Raw genomic sequence first — 15443 nt, 5'->3', positions numbered from 1 at the left:
CCTGCCTCTTGAGAAATTTGTATGCAGGTCAGGAAGCAACAGTTAGAACTGGACATGGAACAACAGACTGGTTCCAAATAGGAAAAGGAGTTTGTCTAGGCTGTATATTGTCACCCTGTTTATTTAACTTATATGCAGAGTACATCATGAGAAACGCTGGACTGGAAGAAACACAAGCTGGAATCAAGACTGCCGGGAGAAATATCAATAACCTCAGATATGCAGATGACACCACCCTTATGGCAGAAAGTGAAGAGGAACTAAAAAGCCTCTTGATGAAAGTGAAAGTGGAGACTGAAAAAATTGGCTTAAAGCTCAACATTCAGAAAACAAAGATCATGGCATCTGGTCCCATCACTTCATGGAAAATAGATGGGCAAACAGTGGAAACAGTGTCAGACTTTATTTTTTGTGGCTTCAAAATCACTGCAGATGGTGACTGCAGCCATGAAATTAAAAGACGCTTACTCCTTGGAAGGAAAGTTATGACCAACCTAGATAGCATATTCAAAAGCAAAGACATTACTTTGCCAACAAAGGTTCGTCTAATCGAGGCTATGGTTTTTCCAGTGGTCATGTATGGATGTGAGAGTTGGACTGTGAAGAAGGCTGAGCGCAGAAGAATTGATGCTTTTGAACTGTGGTGTTGGAGAAGACTCTTGAGAGTCCCTTGGACTGCAAGGAGATCCACCGGTCTATTCTACAAGAGATCAGCCCTGGGATTTCTTTGGAAGGAATGATGCTAAAGCTGAAACTCCAGTACTTTGGCCACCTCATGCAAAGAGTTGACTCATTGGAAAAGACTCTGATGCTGGGAGGGATTAGGGGCAAGAGAAGGGGACGACAGAGGATGAGATGGCTGGATGGCATCACTGACTCAATGGACTTGAGTCTGAGTGAACTCCGGGAGTTGGTGATGGACAGGGAGGCCTGGCATGCTGCAATTCATGGGGTCACAAAGAGTTGGACACGACTGAGCAACTGATCTGATCTGAGGTTGGACATGACTGAGCGACTTCACTTTCACTTTTCACTTTCATGCATTGGAGAAGGAAATGGCAACCCACTCCAGTGTTCTTGCCTGGAGAATCCCAGGGACGGGGGAGCCTGGTGGGCTGCTGTCTATGGGGTCACACAGAGTCGACCAACTGAAGCGACTTAGCAGCAGCAGCAGCCGGAATCCTTACACATATTAAACTTGCCCCCCAAGTATATAAAACTCGATACCAAACAGTCTGTGGAAAAAGATAGTCATTCCTTTGAGGACACAATGTGGCAGTATTTATTAAGAATCCCAAAATATCCATATTCAAAAGTTCTACACCTGTTAATTATCCTTTCAACTGTGGGAGAAGACGGGGTATCCAAACCAAAATTGATTTAAACCGGGCGGTGGATTACTTACCCCAGCCTCCCTTCGGGGCAGGCGTCTGAGCCCACACTTTTGATCAGGAAACACTGAAGTGCAACCATCTTCCGGTCTTGAGAGTCAGTGAATGGCAAACCTCTGCTTGTGGCTTGCCTGCTTCAGGTGATGAAGCTGGTAAAAAAGTGTTCCACTGCAGAATCTGCTCTTGTCCACTTTACTAGAATCGTGAAGCGAGAAGTAGGTAACAGAAGTTTAAAGTGATGATTTCTCCTCTGAAAAAGATGTTATGTCTTAAATCTCCATGCAACCTTTAAAAAGAACCCTCTGAACCATTTTATTCAACGTAAATCCTTGTTGGCAAGTTCATGCCAGTGTAGCCTTTAGAACTCTGAAAATCAATCAGAATTAACCCATTTTTACTGTTGCCACCCCTCAGGCAGGTTACTGATGTAAATGAAATACTCTCTTCTTTCAGATTTCAATAGACAGGTATGAATAGAGACCCTTCAAATGTGCCAAAATACAGAATACGAGAAGCACAATAAAAATCTGGAGGTCTCTTGAATGTTTGAGCTGTTTCATTTTACCTTCTCTCTCGTGAAAGTAATTATCTAGATTAAGTCCTAGAATTCAAAAAATGTTTTAATTTGACCAATATTTCATTTAAAAAGAAAAAATTGTTTCCAGAGCCAGAGGACATTTTCTGCTAACCCATCTCTGGCAATCATTAGGGAACAATTTTTTTTTTTCCCTTCAATTATATTTATTCTTTTTGAAAGTTAACCAAAATGATTCGCTTAACAGAAGCTGTCATTATGTGATTGCCACGTAGCAACAATGCATTTCTTAAGGTGTTTTTAAAAGTAGGGAAATCATATTTTATACAACATTCTGTAACACAGTTTCAGAATTACATGTATGTAGGTGAGAGAGATTGTTGTGAGACTCCAAAAATACTTTACTTTCCCCTAAATAAAGGTAAAGACTTACTTGACTTTAACATAGAGTTAAGTATAGAAAAGTCTGAAATACCTGAGGAAGTGAAAATAAAGGTAGAAAAGAGTTCTGCTTTGAGAAAATAGGTGCTGAGGAATTGGCCAACCACAGCTGCAGAGGCCAGCCCTGGGCTGTTTCTCATTCAGAAAGTCCCACCCCCTTTCCTGGCCTCCCCTCCCCCAGGGTCCAATCAAAGGATTAGCCTCTACAGGTTTGGAAACAACAGCAGCTGGAGTTGAAGAGTTTTCTTTCTTTTTCCCCCCCCTTTCTTTCTTGTGTTTAAATGCAGGAACTAGAGAAGTCTTTAGCTAACTGGACTCAGAACTTGAAAGAACTTCACACAATGAAGACCGACCTAACCCAGCACATTCTGGTGGACGACGTGATGGTTTTGAAGGAGCAAATAGAGCATTTGCACAGACAATGGGAGGACCTCTGCTTAAGAGTAAGTCAGTTAACTGCAGGGCACGGCTCTTCTGAAGTTTATTGAAATGTCTCCGAGGCCAGACAAAGTAGAAAGGAGCTTAATTTCATTGAACCGGGAGGCCCTTTTCAGTTGGAGCCCGGGCTGGCGCTGTTCCTTGAGAAGGCAGCAACAAGGTTTAACAGATTTGACCCTTTGTTTCTCCAGCACTCAGTGCTGGAACTTTGCACACTCTTAATGAGCTTTTTTAAAAAAAAAAAAATCACCTTGAGAGCAGGGGGGAGGGGAGGATTGCGGTTTTGAGCAGCTGTGTGCATTCTGCTCTCAGTCGTGTAGAGATGACAAGTACCAGTCCTTGTCTGAGTATCAGAACTTCAGCAGAGAGGTCTGGGCTGGCCTTACAGCTGTATCTCTGCAGTGTCTGTTCTGGGCCCACAGACAGCAGGAGTAGCACTGAGTGCCAGGCTCCAGGGCATTTTATCTGAGCACTCTGCATTCACATGCAAGCCAGTGTTTATTTCAGGTAGCTGGCTTTAAAACTCTGAAAGAAAGGGTCAGCTGCTACACTTACTATCTCAGTGAATCACTTATACTCATTAAGAATGAATTGTAGTTAAGGTATTACAAGGTGTAAGTTGATGACAGGATCAGGTTGGAATTGAAGGGTTCAAATAGATTTTTTTTTAAGAACATTTAATTCTAAGAAAAGTCCTTAATCTAATTTTTGTGAATTAAGAGATGTACGTAAAAGTTGAAAATTCAGACACTTCTGAGTGCATTTTAATAAAATAAAAATGTTCTTCCTTCTTTATTTTAGTATTTAATATTCATGATATACCTGTCCTTTTACAATTTTAGAATAGTCCTTTTAGACTATTTTAGAATAGTCTTTTTAGACTTTTAGTCTTCTAAAAGACTAAAGGACTTTTAGAATAGTCCATTAAGAATTTTTATTCAAATTTTATATAACAGAAAATTGAGAATATGTGAAAGGTATCCTGTAAGCTAAGGAAGAAGTGAAGACTGGGGCCCAGATGTTCCTAATTGTTACCATCAGGAATCCAATCAGAATGATGCTATACAAAATGCCAGGATTTTTAAAAGCTGAGTTGAATAGATGCTATGAAAAACAGAAATACAAAACGGGTTTTTAGTGATAGTTTTTTCAGCCCTCTCAACACATTTGGTTGGGTGGATATAGAAGCATTGGCTATTTTTGCTTCACTCTGAAAAGAGCAGAGGTTCTTTTTTTGTTTTGTGTATAGTTGAAAAATGTCTAGGAGTTCAACTTTGGTTTCCCCATTTGTAAAGCAGGGTGTTAAAAGTTAACCAAAAAAACTTTTAGGTTACCCTTTTTATCTCTAGGATTCTGAAGATTTCTAAGACCTGGGAATACTTTGTACATTTAAAGAGGCTGATTTGCATTCTTTAAATTTACATTTATTTAAGTAATAAATTTGAACCCTGGAAGGCGGAAGATCCTTTGCTGATGTCAGCTTAGGGGTTGCTTCTGCAGAACAGAGCATTGGGTATTTGGGGGTCAGCCTGCTCACTGCAGACCAGGATTTGATTCCGTTTCCATGGTTTCCATCCAGAGCAGGGGTGCATATTGGGAAGGTGGATTAAATGAATGATATGCACTTTTAAAATTTTGCTTTGTTTTTGAAATATACCACTCAAACATTTAAGTGATGTTAATTTTTGTGGTCCATTTGCACTATATACATAAGATTTATATTGTGACCGAGATGATAGTTTTTAAATTAAACAGGTGGGACATTGGCCTTAAGTAAGGATAAGGACTTGATCATTTTTTAAAAAGAAAGAATTTGGATCATAAAACAAAAAAGTAACATGTAGCAAGCAGTAAATAAATGTATACTTAAAGAATAAAGAACAGAAGAAATTTAGGTGATGGTTAAAATACATTCATCTAAACTTCCTGTTTCTAATTTTTAATAAAATGCGGTAATAATAAATTGAAGGGCATGGCAACCCACTCCAGTATTCTTGCCTGGAGAATCCCATGGACAGAGGGAGCCTGGAGGCTCCATAGGGTCTCACAGAGTCAGACACGACTGAAGCAACTTAGCAGCAGCAATAATGGATTACCGCATTATATTAAAACTGTTTTGGATAAAGCTGAATCCTTTTGGTCAGTTACAGTTCAGGTACAATCTTTTGTTACTGTCGCTTTTTAAGGCATTTATCAAAGGTGTAAAACTTCTGTTGATGTCAAACCCTAGGTCTTTAAAAGGCAAAAACATGATAATTTAAGTCCTTGGGATCACTTGAATGGAATCCATAGTCCTTTCGATGGGGGGTGGGAGGAAGAGAAAGTCCTTCCTTCCTGCCTGTACTCAGCTGCCAACTGCATTGTCATTTCCAGGTGGCCATACGCAAACAGGAGATAGAAGATAGACTCAATTCATGGATTGTGTTCAACGAAAAAAACAAAGAGTTGTGTGCATGGCTGGTGCAGATGGAAAACAAAGTTCTCCAGACAGCAGATATTAGTATTGAAGAAATGATTGAAAAGCTCCAGAAGGTGAGCAGGAGTCCCCAGAGGGGTGCGGTTATGACCACCATGGTCTTCTCTGCCCTCCTCACTCCCAGACTCAGAACTGTATGCCGTAGGCACATTTCCAAAGAGGTGGGAAAGGTGGGCTGTCCTTGGCGGGCAGGGTGCTCTGTACTAGGGCGTTGCTTTCCTTGGTTAGGAAGAAAAAGGGGCTCAGGGTTTCTTAAGCCTCAGTTTACATCCCAGGTGGATTATGGTTTTTCTAACCATGTTGTTAAGATGATCCCCTGGCCAAAGGAGAAAGACCAACAGCAGTGGGGCTCGTAATTGTGAAGTGGTCGCTGATTCCCATAAGGAAAGGAAGAGAGAACCTTCTCATTGCAGTCACCCCAAATGCCACTCGTTTAAACCTCAGGAAAACTCTTGCTGATATTAGGCTAATTTAGCTATACCCTGTAGTCCTCAGCTCCCAAGTGCATTAGAATAACTCTGTGAGAGAAAGCAGGGCTTTTGAATTAAGAAACTACTGCCTTAGGTATTACACATGCACTGAATGGGGGTGACTTTTTAGCCACTCACTGAAGGGTTGCATTAACAGGTGAGTGAAGTGTTTTTATTTTTTAAGAAATTTCAGGAGGCACAACTGTGTGTTTGTATCTGCCAAAGAAATGAAGTTTCTGTAGTGATTCCAGCTTTGTGTTTTGGTGCCTATGCCAGGACTGCATGGAAGAAATAAATTTGTTTAGTGAAAACAAGTTACAATTAAAGCAAATGGGCGACCGGCTGATCAAGGCCAGCAACAAGACAAGAGCAGCTGAGATCGATGACAAGCTCAACAAAATCAATGACCGTTGGCAACATCTTTTTGACGTCATTGGCTCAAGGTAAGGAATGGCCTAAAAATGGGTTCCTACTCCCTGGCTACAGTCGTTACCTCACAGATCTCAAAACTGAGCCCCATCTTCCTCTAAGGTAACCCAGCAGTTTTCTAAACTTACAGATAAAGGTAGAGCTTGATAAAAATGAATGGAAATTCTTATTTTGATATTATAGGAGGATTATATTGTAGCATGGTGGTTTAGTCATGAAGTCGTGTCTGACTCTTTTGCGATCCAATGGGCAGTAGCCTGCCAGGCTCCTTTGTCTGTGGGATTTCCCAGGCAAGAATAGTGGAGTGGGTTGCTATGCCCTTCTTCAAGGGATCTTCTGACCTAGGGACTGAACCCAGGTCTCCCGCATTGCAGGCAGATTCTTTACCAACTGAGCCACCAGGGAAGGAAGGAAGATAAACCAAGTATATCTCACCTTTTTTTTCTTTAGCTTAAAATTTCACATGACTTAGACTTGGTTTAAATGAGAGTTGGTCCTTGAGGAGGAGGTATTATTTAGAAATTCTAACACTACCTTAAGACTTATGTGAAGTCTTAAGATGAAGTTATGCCTGCCTGTTCTTGCTTGTGTGTGGCAGGTAGGTCAAGGCATTGGCCTGATTTTCTGGGGGCTGCTTCTGGAGGTCCCTGGAGGTTCCCCTCCCTCTAATCACCACCATCAGAGGAGCTGGGCTCATTCAAGGCAGGGCCGCTCTGCAGGTTTGTGCTGGGTGTGCTAGGTCCCCAGTGGGCATCTGGTCCTAAGACGTGGAATCCGGAGGCACGGCTGTGACTGTAAATCAAGGCTGTCCAGTGCTTATCAGAAACAAGACTGACCATCTGATCTCCCCTCACAAATAATGACGACAATACCGCCCAGAGCTTCTAAATGTTTTCTGTCTTCTCTGTCCAAAAGAGACCCCAAGCAAAGTGTTTTTCAGTTGTAAGCTGGCACACAAAGAACAGTCACCTGGCTTTGGGGCCATTCATGCAGCTTTGTTTTCACTGGCTGAGCAAGTCTGTTACATAACAGAACGCTCACATATTTTGACCACATGTAGAACATGGACTGTACAGGAGAATCCTGTAAGATAAATGAAATGCTGGGGAGTACGGAAAACAGAATACTCTTAATAATCCTTTTCTTTTACCCCATCGTTTACCCTAAACCTTAAGTGAACCTGGTTCAGTCAGCAGAGGCACCAGGCCAAGTGCTGTGAGAATTACAGACCGGAAGTGCAATAAGATGAGTCAGTTAATGTTAACGGGAGCAGACATGCCAGCAGCTGTAAAGCCAAGTGGTCTGAGAACGCAAATCTCATCTTCCCGGAGTGGGGGTGGGGATTGGGAAGAACCTGATGGAAGGGCAGTGTTCCCAGATGGTCTTGATTAAGGGGATGGGATTTGAGTGTTCCTGGTGGCAGAGAGAGAGAAAGGTACAGGGTAGGGCAGAATAGAAACTGTTCAGGAAATTATAAGAAGCTCCACTGGCTCAGGAATAGGAGATGAAGCTTTTAGAGAGGTAGGTTGGAGCTAAGTCTTAGACAAGCTTAAATCTCAACTGAAGACTTGGCCTCCTAAATAAAGTCTGAGTCTTTCATGATTTTTTAGCAGCTGAGGGTCTGTTGAAGATAAATACTAGAGTGATTGGCTGGCAGCATAACTTGGACTAAATTTAATATCTCTTTACTACCATTTGGGGGGGGGGGTTGGAAATCTATGTTAACTCAAGAATAACATGGTGATAACTCAAGTAAGAGCACAGATTTTGAGCTAGTCCTGACTATCTGACTTCTACCTACCATGGAAACTTGAGTAGTGATTTAACCTTTCTAGGCCTCAGTTTCTCAATCTACAAAATAGATCTAACAGCACTGATTATGGAGAAGGCAATGGCAACCCAGTCCAGTACTCTTGCCTAGAAAATTCCATGGACGGAGGAGCCTGGTAGGCTGTAGTCCATGGGGTCGCTAAGAGTCGGACATGACTAAGCGACTTCACTTTCACTTTTCACTTTCACTTTTCACTTTCATGCATTGGATCAGGAAATGGCAACCCACTCCAGTGTTCTTGCCTGGAGAATCCCAGGGACAGGGGAGCCTGGTGGGCTGCCATCTGTGGGGTCCCACAGAGTCAGACACGACTGAAGTGACTTAGCAGCAGCAGCACTGATTACATCAAAGTCTGCTGTGTGAATGAATGATAACACATGTCTTGAATTTGTCACAGGACCAACACATAGGAGTGAGCATTTATTGAATGCTATCATTATCGTTATCAACGCTGTCATTGATAGTAACATTATCAATGTTACTATCATTGTCTTTCCCTAAGAAGACTTTAAGTGGCATGTTTTTGGAGTGTTCCAGGATTCCCTTGCTTTTGTCTAACAGTGAGAGGTCTTTCTTCCATGAGACCAGTGTCTTTGTCTTATTTCCAGTGCTTAGAACAGTGCTTCAGATAATTTGTTGAATGGATGTTCCAGGACATGAGAATGTGATCGTTTCTGTTGGGTCAGTTGTGTCTGGTGTGCCTTTGTCATCACTGTCTGTATCTCCTAAGTCTTCTTGGGCACCTGGCACTAATCCAAGGTATGAGGACATCATACCTGTTCTTAGATCATTCAAGAGCAAGATCTAGATTCTGCTTCCTGAGGGCTAGAGTGATTATGCATTCTTACTTTGGTTCTATCACTTCAGAGTTAAACAGACTGCTTGCTTTCCTCCCTCCTAACTGCCTGTCTTCAGCCAGTTGCATGGTGCGAAAGAAGGAAAAACAGCCGGTGAAATTTCAGTGGTCTTTCTAGAAGGAGCAAAATAAGGAGTTGAAATAATAGCAAATATATTGGCTGCTGGCTATATTCTTCACAATGTGCCTTTTATGTCTGATTTCACATAATCATCACTGTAATTCTGAAAGGTAGATGCCATTATCCTGTTTTACAGATGAGGAAATTGAGGCACTAAAGTTAAGTAACTTGGCACGACTGCATAGTCAGCACATGAGGCAACCAGGATTTCAACTCAGACAGTCGTATTGCCTCCCTGCAAACCCAGACCCTTCTGATTTGTTATACCAAAATGAGTAGAACATGTTGCAATCCATTCAAAACTGAGGAACTAGAAAGGAATAACTTATTTTACCTTAAAGCAAAGGCCAGGGTGAGACATATGACTGACAGGCTAGGAAACTTAGTTAAAGTGACACTTCAGGTGAATCTGTGGGTTGAGGCGGCCAGCTTGGACTTGCCATAAATTGACCTCATGTATTAATAGAATCAGCTCCTTGTCTGATCACTGGCACTCATCACATCACCATCAGGAAAGCAGGCGAGGGTCTGTACAGGCTGCAGAAGTCAAACCACACGGAGGAGAACCTGCAATCTTACAGGGTCCATTAATAACCCCGTTTGTCCAAAGAGCTCTGGACATCATTTAATCATTCCTGTCCTGCTCACAGCATTCCACGGCTTCATTTCTGTGGCAGGAGACAGTGTCTCTTGTTAAAAATAAGACTTGGAGGGAGACCATACACAGGCATCCAGCTTCATGACTTTAAAATTCTAACTGCAGCCTTTAACTTCAAAGCTGGAGATGGTTCAGAAGTCCAAGACCTCAATAAATTGGGTTGGAAAAAGGCCTATTGTTTTGGGATTATTCTCAACAAAATAGAGGTAAGTTTCAAAAGAACTGACAAAACATGAAGGACTTAGTTCAGTTAGTTAGTTAAGGATTAGTTCAGTGCACGTTAAATTTATGAGTCGTTTCAGGTAGTAGGCTTCTTGTGGGGTGGATAGGGTGTGGGTTGTTTTGTTGTTTTTTTTTCAGTGCCAGGCTTATATATATTATTTTATTTCATTCTTGCAAGAACCCTACATGGTCAGTATTCTCCAACTTTCAGAGAAGGATGCTGTAGCTCAGAGAGGGTCAATAAGAACTGAGCCAAGGGCAGAAGCGATTCTACCTCGGGCAGGACGGAGCCACAGTCTTTCTATCCCCCTGCACCGTGCATCAGAGGAGCACTTGGCCCTTTGAGACCTTTAAAGGTGCTTTATCAGAATTTTTCTAAAACCTGGAACTCAGTATAGACTTGACTGTTTTCTATGGAGCTGCTGCTGCTAAGTCGCTTCAGTCGTGTCCAATTCTGTGCGACCTCATAGACAGCAGCCCACTGGGCTCCCCCGTCCTGGGATTCTCTTGGCAAGAATACTGCAGTGGGTTGCCATTTCCTTCTCCAATCTGGAGCAGTGGTTCTCAGATTTAAACATGCAGCAGAATCCTTGGAGGGCTCCTGAGAACATGGATGGCAGGACCCCACCCCCAGAGCTTCTGATTCCCTGGGTGGGGGAATGCGCCCATTCTCTGGGCCGAGAATGCGTATTTCTAGCAAGTGACAAGGTATTGCCAATGGTTCAGGTCTGGGGATCACAGATGGAGCGAGCAGCCGGGTGACTCGCCACAGAGTGGACTTGCCACTTATGGTAACCTTGTGGCCTCTGTAGCGTATCTCCTTGTTGATGAACCATGGGCTAGATTCTGGATGAAAAAGCACCAGGACAGTGATGGCTCCGTCCATATACATGTGTGTAGTATTAGTGTATGATCCGGGAGGTGGGGGGAAGGTGCTTTGACCCAAACCACGGTTTTTCCCCTGCATGTATAGTGTTTTTCAGCTTCTGTAAAATTCTTAAAGCAGAGAGTCTAAAGGATACATCTTTTGAAATAACCACATAATCAGGGGGGCTGGGGTGCCTAAGTCAGTCTTAATGCCAACTTCCTCACATAAGGTCACATAGGCCCTGGTGGTGGTTTAGTCGCTAAGTCGTGTCCGACTCTTGTGACCCCATGGACTGTAGCCTGCCAGGCTCCTCTGACCATGGCATTCTCCAGGCAAGAATACTGGGGTGGGTTGCCATTTCCTTTTCCAGGGGAATCTTCCCAACCCAGGAATCGAACCTGGGTCTCCAGCATTGCAGACAGATTTTTTACTGACTGAACTATGAGGGAAGCCCCTGGTGTGGGCACTAAACTTCACAGAACTGACTCTCCATCAGAATTGCTGCAGGAGCTTTTAGCATTCCTCTTGGGCCCCTGGGTAGCTTCTTATATTTGTGACATCTAAACTCTTATCAAATGTTATTAATTTCTTTCACAGAAAGGGCATTTGAAGCACTATGTATTTTTTGGTGAATGGTGTGAACCCAATCTGATTTGATGACATATTAATTATATCCTACTATGCTCAGTGACAGATTGAATGAGTTAATTTTTTTAATTGTAGACATTGGCTATGCCTCTTGCCCATGTTTTCTAAGATAATGTCATTAAAAATTGACCTAGCGAAACCTGAATGCAGGAGAGATGGCTAAGTTACAGAAGCTGTTTTTCAGAACCACCAATATGTGTGATTCGTGTTTTGGGTCAGCTGGGTTACCTATTAAAAAGAACAGTAAAGGCACAGGATGTTGGATGGTGGACCAATGGATGCAGAATTGCCTTGCTTCAGCAGCACAGACTAAAACTCCGAAAATAAGGTTCTTGGCCATCAACAGGACTGATGCCAAAGAAAGCTTCAGCTCAACACATAATCTCACCTATGGGTACCCTTGATTTCAAAATCCCAGTAGCTAAACTCCTTAAAAATCCACCTCCTTTTGTTTCCCAGAGCCTCCGTCCCCCTTATTAATCAGAGCCTTCTCTGTGCCTCCTGAAGCAGGGGCCCTGTGTCCTCAGTGAGTCACTCTCTAGTTGTTCATCTGGGTGGAGCCTCTTTGGAGACTTGGGGTTAGTCTTTAAAGTTTTAAAGACTTTTCTAGCAGCCTGTGAGGATAATCTGGTGAAAGCTTTGCATGCCTAAAAGAGATGAGACAGCTGAGCGGAAAGACATACCCCAGAGTATTTCCATTGGTATCTATTGGGTGTTGGCATCATTGGTGGTTTTAATTTTCTTTTTATCTGTTTAGTAAATGTTCATTATGGAAGAAAGAATACAGGAACTTTTTTTTTTTTTTAATGTCATAAATGTTGTTACCTTTCTTCTAATCTCTCGTTGATGGTAGCATCATTTAATAGACTTGGCATCCTTAGGCCAGTGTTATGAAGGAGGGATGCACTCAGACACACTACCTTATGGTCCCTTTGTAATTAGACTAGATAGCTCTCCTGCTATTAGCAAGATCAAGTCCATGAAAAAACTTTTTAATGAAGCGTAAATTTCCTACCAATGTGAAAAGCCCACCTGTTTTATATTAGTAGCAATTAAAATGTTGTCATTTAAGCGCAGCAGTTATTACCATGGCAACTGCGTGTTAAGATTGTTTTTCCATCCCTTGAAGAATGGCCAAGGAGATGTGTGCCTTTTTAAACTGCTACGTTTTTCATTGCTCTCCTTTTATCTGTATTTTCTCAAGGTTACTCTGGAAGACCAAACAATGCTGCTAGTCATAAAGCTGACTTGCTCTGGTCTTAGCAGGTTGCCTGATTTAGTGGGACTGGAAAGACTTAGAGGCTTTTAGCACAGGGAGAGCCAGATGTGAGGTCGGCCTCTCCCATCTCCTTTTTCCTTCCCATCAACCGTATCGTTCCACCTCTGGAGCTGGCGGCTGCGGCTCTCAGGGCCAGCAGAAATGCCTTTCTGAGGGTCGGGGATCCTCCCCAAGGAGACAGCAGCCACCACAGGGACCGTGAGCCTCAGGAGCCTGGTGTCCAGCAGCAGATAGGTCCGGTGTCTGAGTGGTGGAGGTCACCCTGCACAGCCAGGCATGTGGACACAAGTTAGACGCTGCATTTGAGGGAACTATTTCCAAATCTGTACCCCTCATTTCACTGGTTTAGAATGTGTTTGCTGTGTTCAAGTGGGGATGAAATAATGACTAAATGTTGGGCTTTAGGGATCCATGAAAAATGATTGATACCATCGAGTCTCCAAATAAGGCTGAGACTGAGCCTAAAAGGGGCTTGGACACAAATCAGTGGTGCTCCACCAAGCAGAGCCACTCAGGATCACATCAAGAACCATGAATAGGGATGTGGAGGAATTTTCAAATCCTCACATTATGGTAAACCTTCGGGGGAACTAGCAAAGAAAACTGCAGAATTTCTTCCTCTGCAAATCTTGAACTCCTTTTGTACAACAAGATAGTTGTTTGTTTGTTTTTGCAAAAAAGCAAAGAAATGGACTAAATACATTCTCTGCTCCTCCTAAGCCAGGATGCACAGGACTAAAAAGGCAAGGCAGAAAATCTCCTGGGGCAATTTCTTCTTTAGGAGAAAGCCATTCCCGTTGGACCTGGGGGCTTCAGATTACACCCTTGCTTTTAAACCTGAAACAGAGACATTTAATTTGATGAGAACAGAAATCCTCCTTTCGAGCGCCCCAAATTAAATGTTTCTTCCCTGGGTTTATAGCACTTCATAAATAACCCATAGATAACACAGGGACTTTCTTCCCTGGCATTGCAATCCTGTAGCGTCAGAACAAAGACTGTGTGTGTGAGAGACAGGCAGGGGCTGGAGATGTTTGTTTACTGGAAGGGAGAAAACTAAGATTTAAAAATTGCAGTTAGCGGAGTCGCAGGTCACTTGCTCGCCTCTGGGCACTGTTCTGTGGTGGCCGGTGAGGCAAGCCCCTGGGAGCCTGCGGGAGGGCGGCCTGGGGAAGATGCAGAACCAGTGAATGGAGAGGCCGCCGTGCGGGGGAGGGGCCGCCTCGTCCCCGGGAGGTGGAGGTGCAGCCGGGGACTTGGAGGTTTCGCTCAACCTAAGGAATGATTTTTTCTCATCAACAGTAAGTGCCATTTCGATCATCCGCTCTGCATCTGGGAGGGGCGGCTGCTGTCTCTGGGTGTCTCTCTCGCGCTCCCATGTTCGTTACAATAGAAATGACCGATGAGATGGTGGCTGCGGAGTGTGTGTGCTCGGCCATCGGGGGATGGGTTCTTTCCACTGTCAGCATGCCGTGCGGTGTCTGCAGCCAGCCTTTGACAAGCTGGGCAAGAGAAGTGATTATGCTGTGGGGAAAATGGAAGTCCTCGGGTTCAAAGAGAGGATTAGCTCAAATGTGATGTCCCTGCCCTCAAATCAGGGCTTCAGGATCTTGGAGTAATTGATTATCTTACTACAGGGCTGGTTAGTTGTTTACAAAGATGCAATTATGCAGAATTCATACAATGTTTTTAGCAACTGACAGCTGCCCACGAGTCTGAGTGTCCGTTTTAGCACAAATTCGGATATTCAACCATCTCAGTTTTCCTTTTTAAGTTATGCAGTCCGCATTGGCATGGGAATTTTTCTAGCTAATGCTGATCCAGGACCTTAATCATTTAACTGTAGACCCTTTTGCATGGAGAAAATAGGGCTGCAATGTAAACTCTTCCATATACATGAATTTGATATTTAAAGCTTCCCTCACACATTAAGACTTATGCCTGACTCATGAAGTGATATTTAGTTACCTGGCTTAATTTTTATTTTTGAGAGAGAACAGGGTTCATAGGTATTAATTCCCATCCATCACTAGATGGAAAACTTTATTCATCTTGATTATTTTCTGCATTTCTACCCACAAGCCCCACAAAAGAACTTCTAAAATGTATACTCTTTGGCAAACTTCTTATTTTGTTTGGTATTATATAAAAATGTGTTAACTTTATTCAGGTCTTCTAATAGTTCATATAGGTGAAAAACTTCCTCTTTGCACTTAAATATTTTGGTTTTCCAGTCCTTAGAACTGGAATTCAGCTCAGGGAATTGTGTTTATTTTTTCCAGAGAAACATGATTTGTTGAAATATATGTGTGATTAGTATTAGTCAAGCGCATCTGGGGTGAACCATGGGCCAGTGCCGAGATGGTGAGCTACTTAAGCTGCCTGGGTGGTTGATGCAGTCCAGAATTGTACTTGCTTCCCTGTGCCAACAGTCTGCTCTCTGAATGGATTTCCTTGTTCCCAATATTAACTCGAGATTTAAAATTTTCCAAGAGCAAAATTAACAAGGCCTAACTAGGAGGTTGGTTGCCTGGGTTGGCAAATGACGTGTACTTCCTGACCTGGGAAAGGTGATGATTAGATAATTATATTAGTGTCTCCACAGAATAGAACCATACAGACTAAGCAGTGCATCTGATGGTTCTCAGAGTAAGTCTTAGTATGATAGTATGAGGAACAACATTCATTTATACCACTGGGCATTTGGGGATATTTCGCATTTGGGGACATTTGGTCAGAGGTTGGGACATAGAAGCAGGTTAAGTCCTGACTGATAGGAT

At 42.9% G+C, this 15443-nt stretch overlaps 1 protein-coding gene across 1 annotated transcript in view; it reads left to right on the top strand.

Annotated features, from left to right (window-relative positions):
• Positions 1-15443, top strand: part of SYNE2 (spectrin repeat containing, nuclear envelope 2) — a 281350-nt gene that overhangs the window by 237964 nt on the left and 27943 nt on the right. Inside the window, 3 exon segments of the mRNA XM_010846800.1 lie at positions 2655-2810; positions 5179-5337; positions 6028-6194. Of these exon segments, the coding sequence (XP_010845102.1) occupies positions 2655-2810; positions 5179-5337; positions 6028-6194 (482 nt within the window).

Source organism: Bison bison, unplaced genomic scaffold (genome assembly GCF_000754665.1).
Source record: "Bison bison bison isolate TAMUID 2011002044 unplaced genomic scaffold, Bison_UMD1.0 scf7180017864239, whole genome shotgun sequence".
In the NCBI taxonomy this organism is placed as follows: domain Eukaryota; kingdom Metazoa; phylum Chordata; class Mammalia; order Artiodactyla; family Bovidae; genus Bison; species Bison bison.
This window is presented reverse-complemented; position numbering and strand designations above follow the sequence as displayed.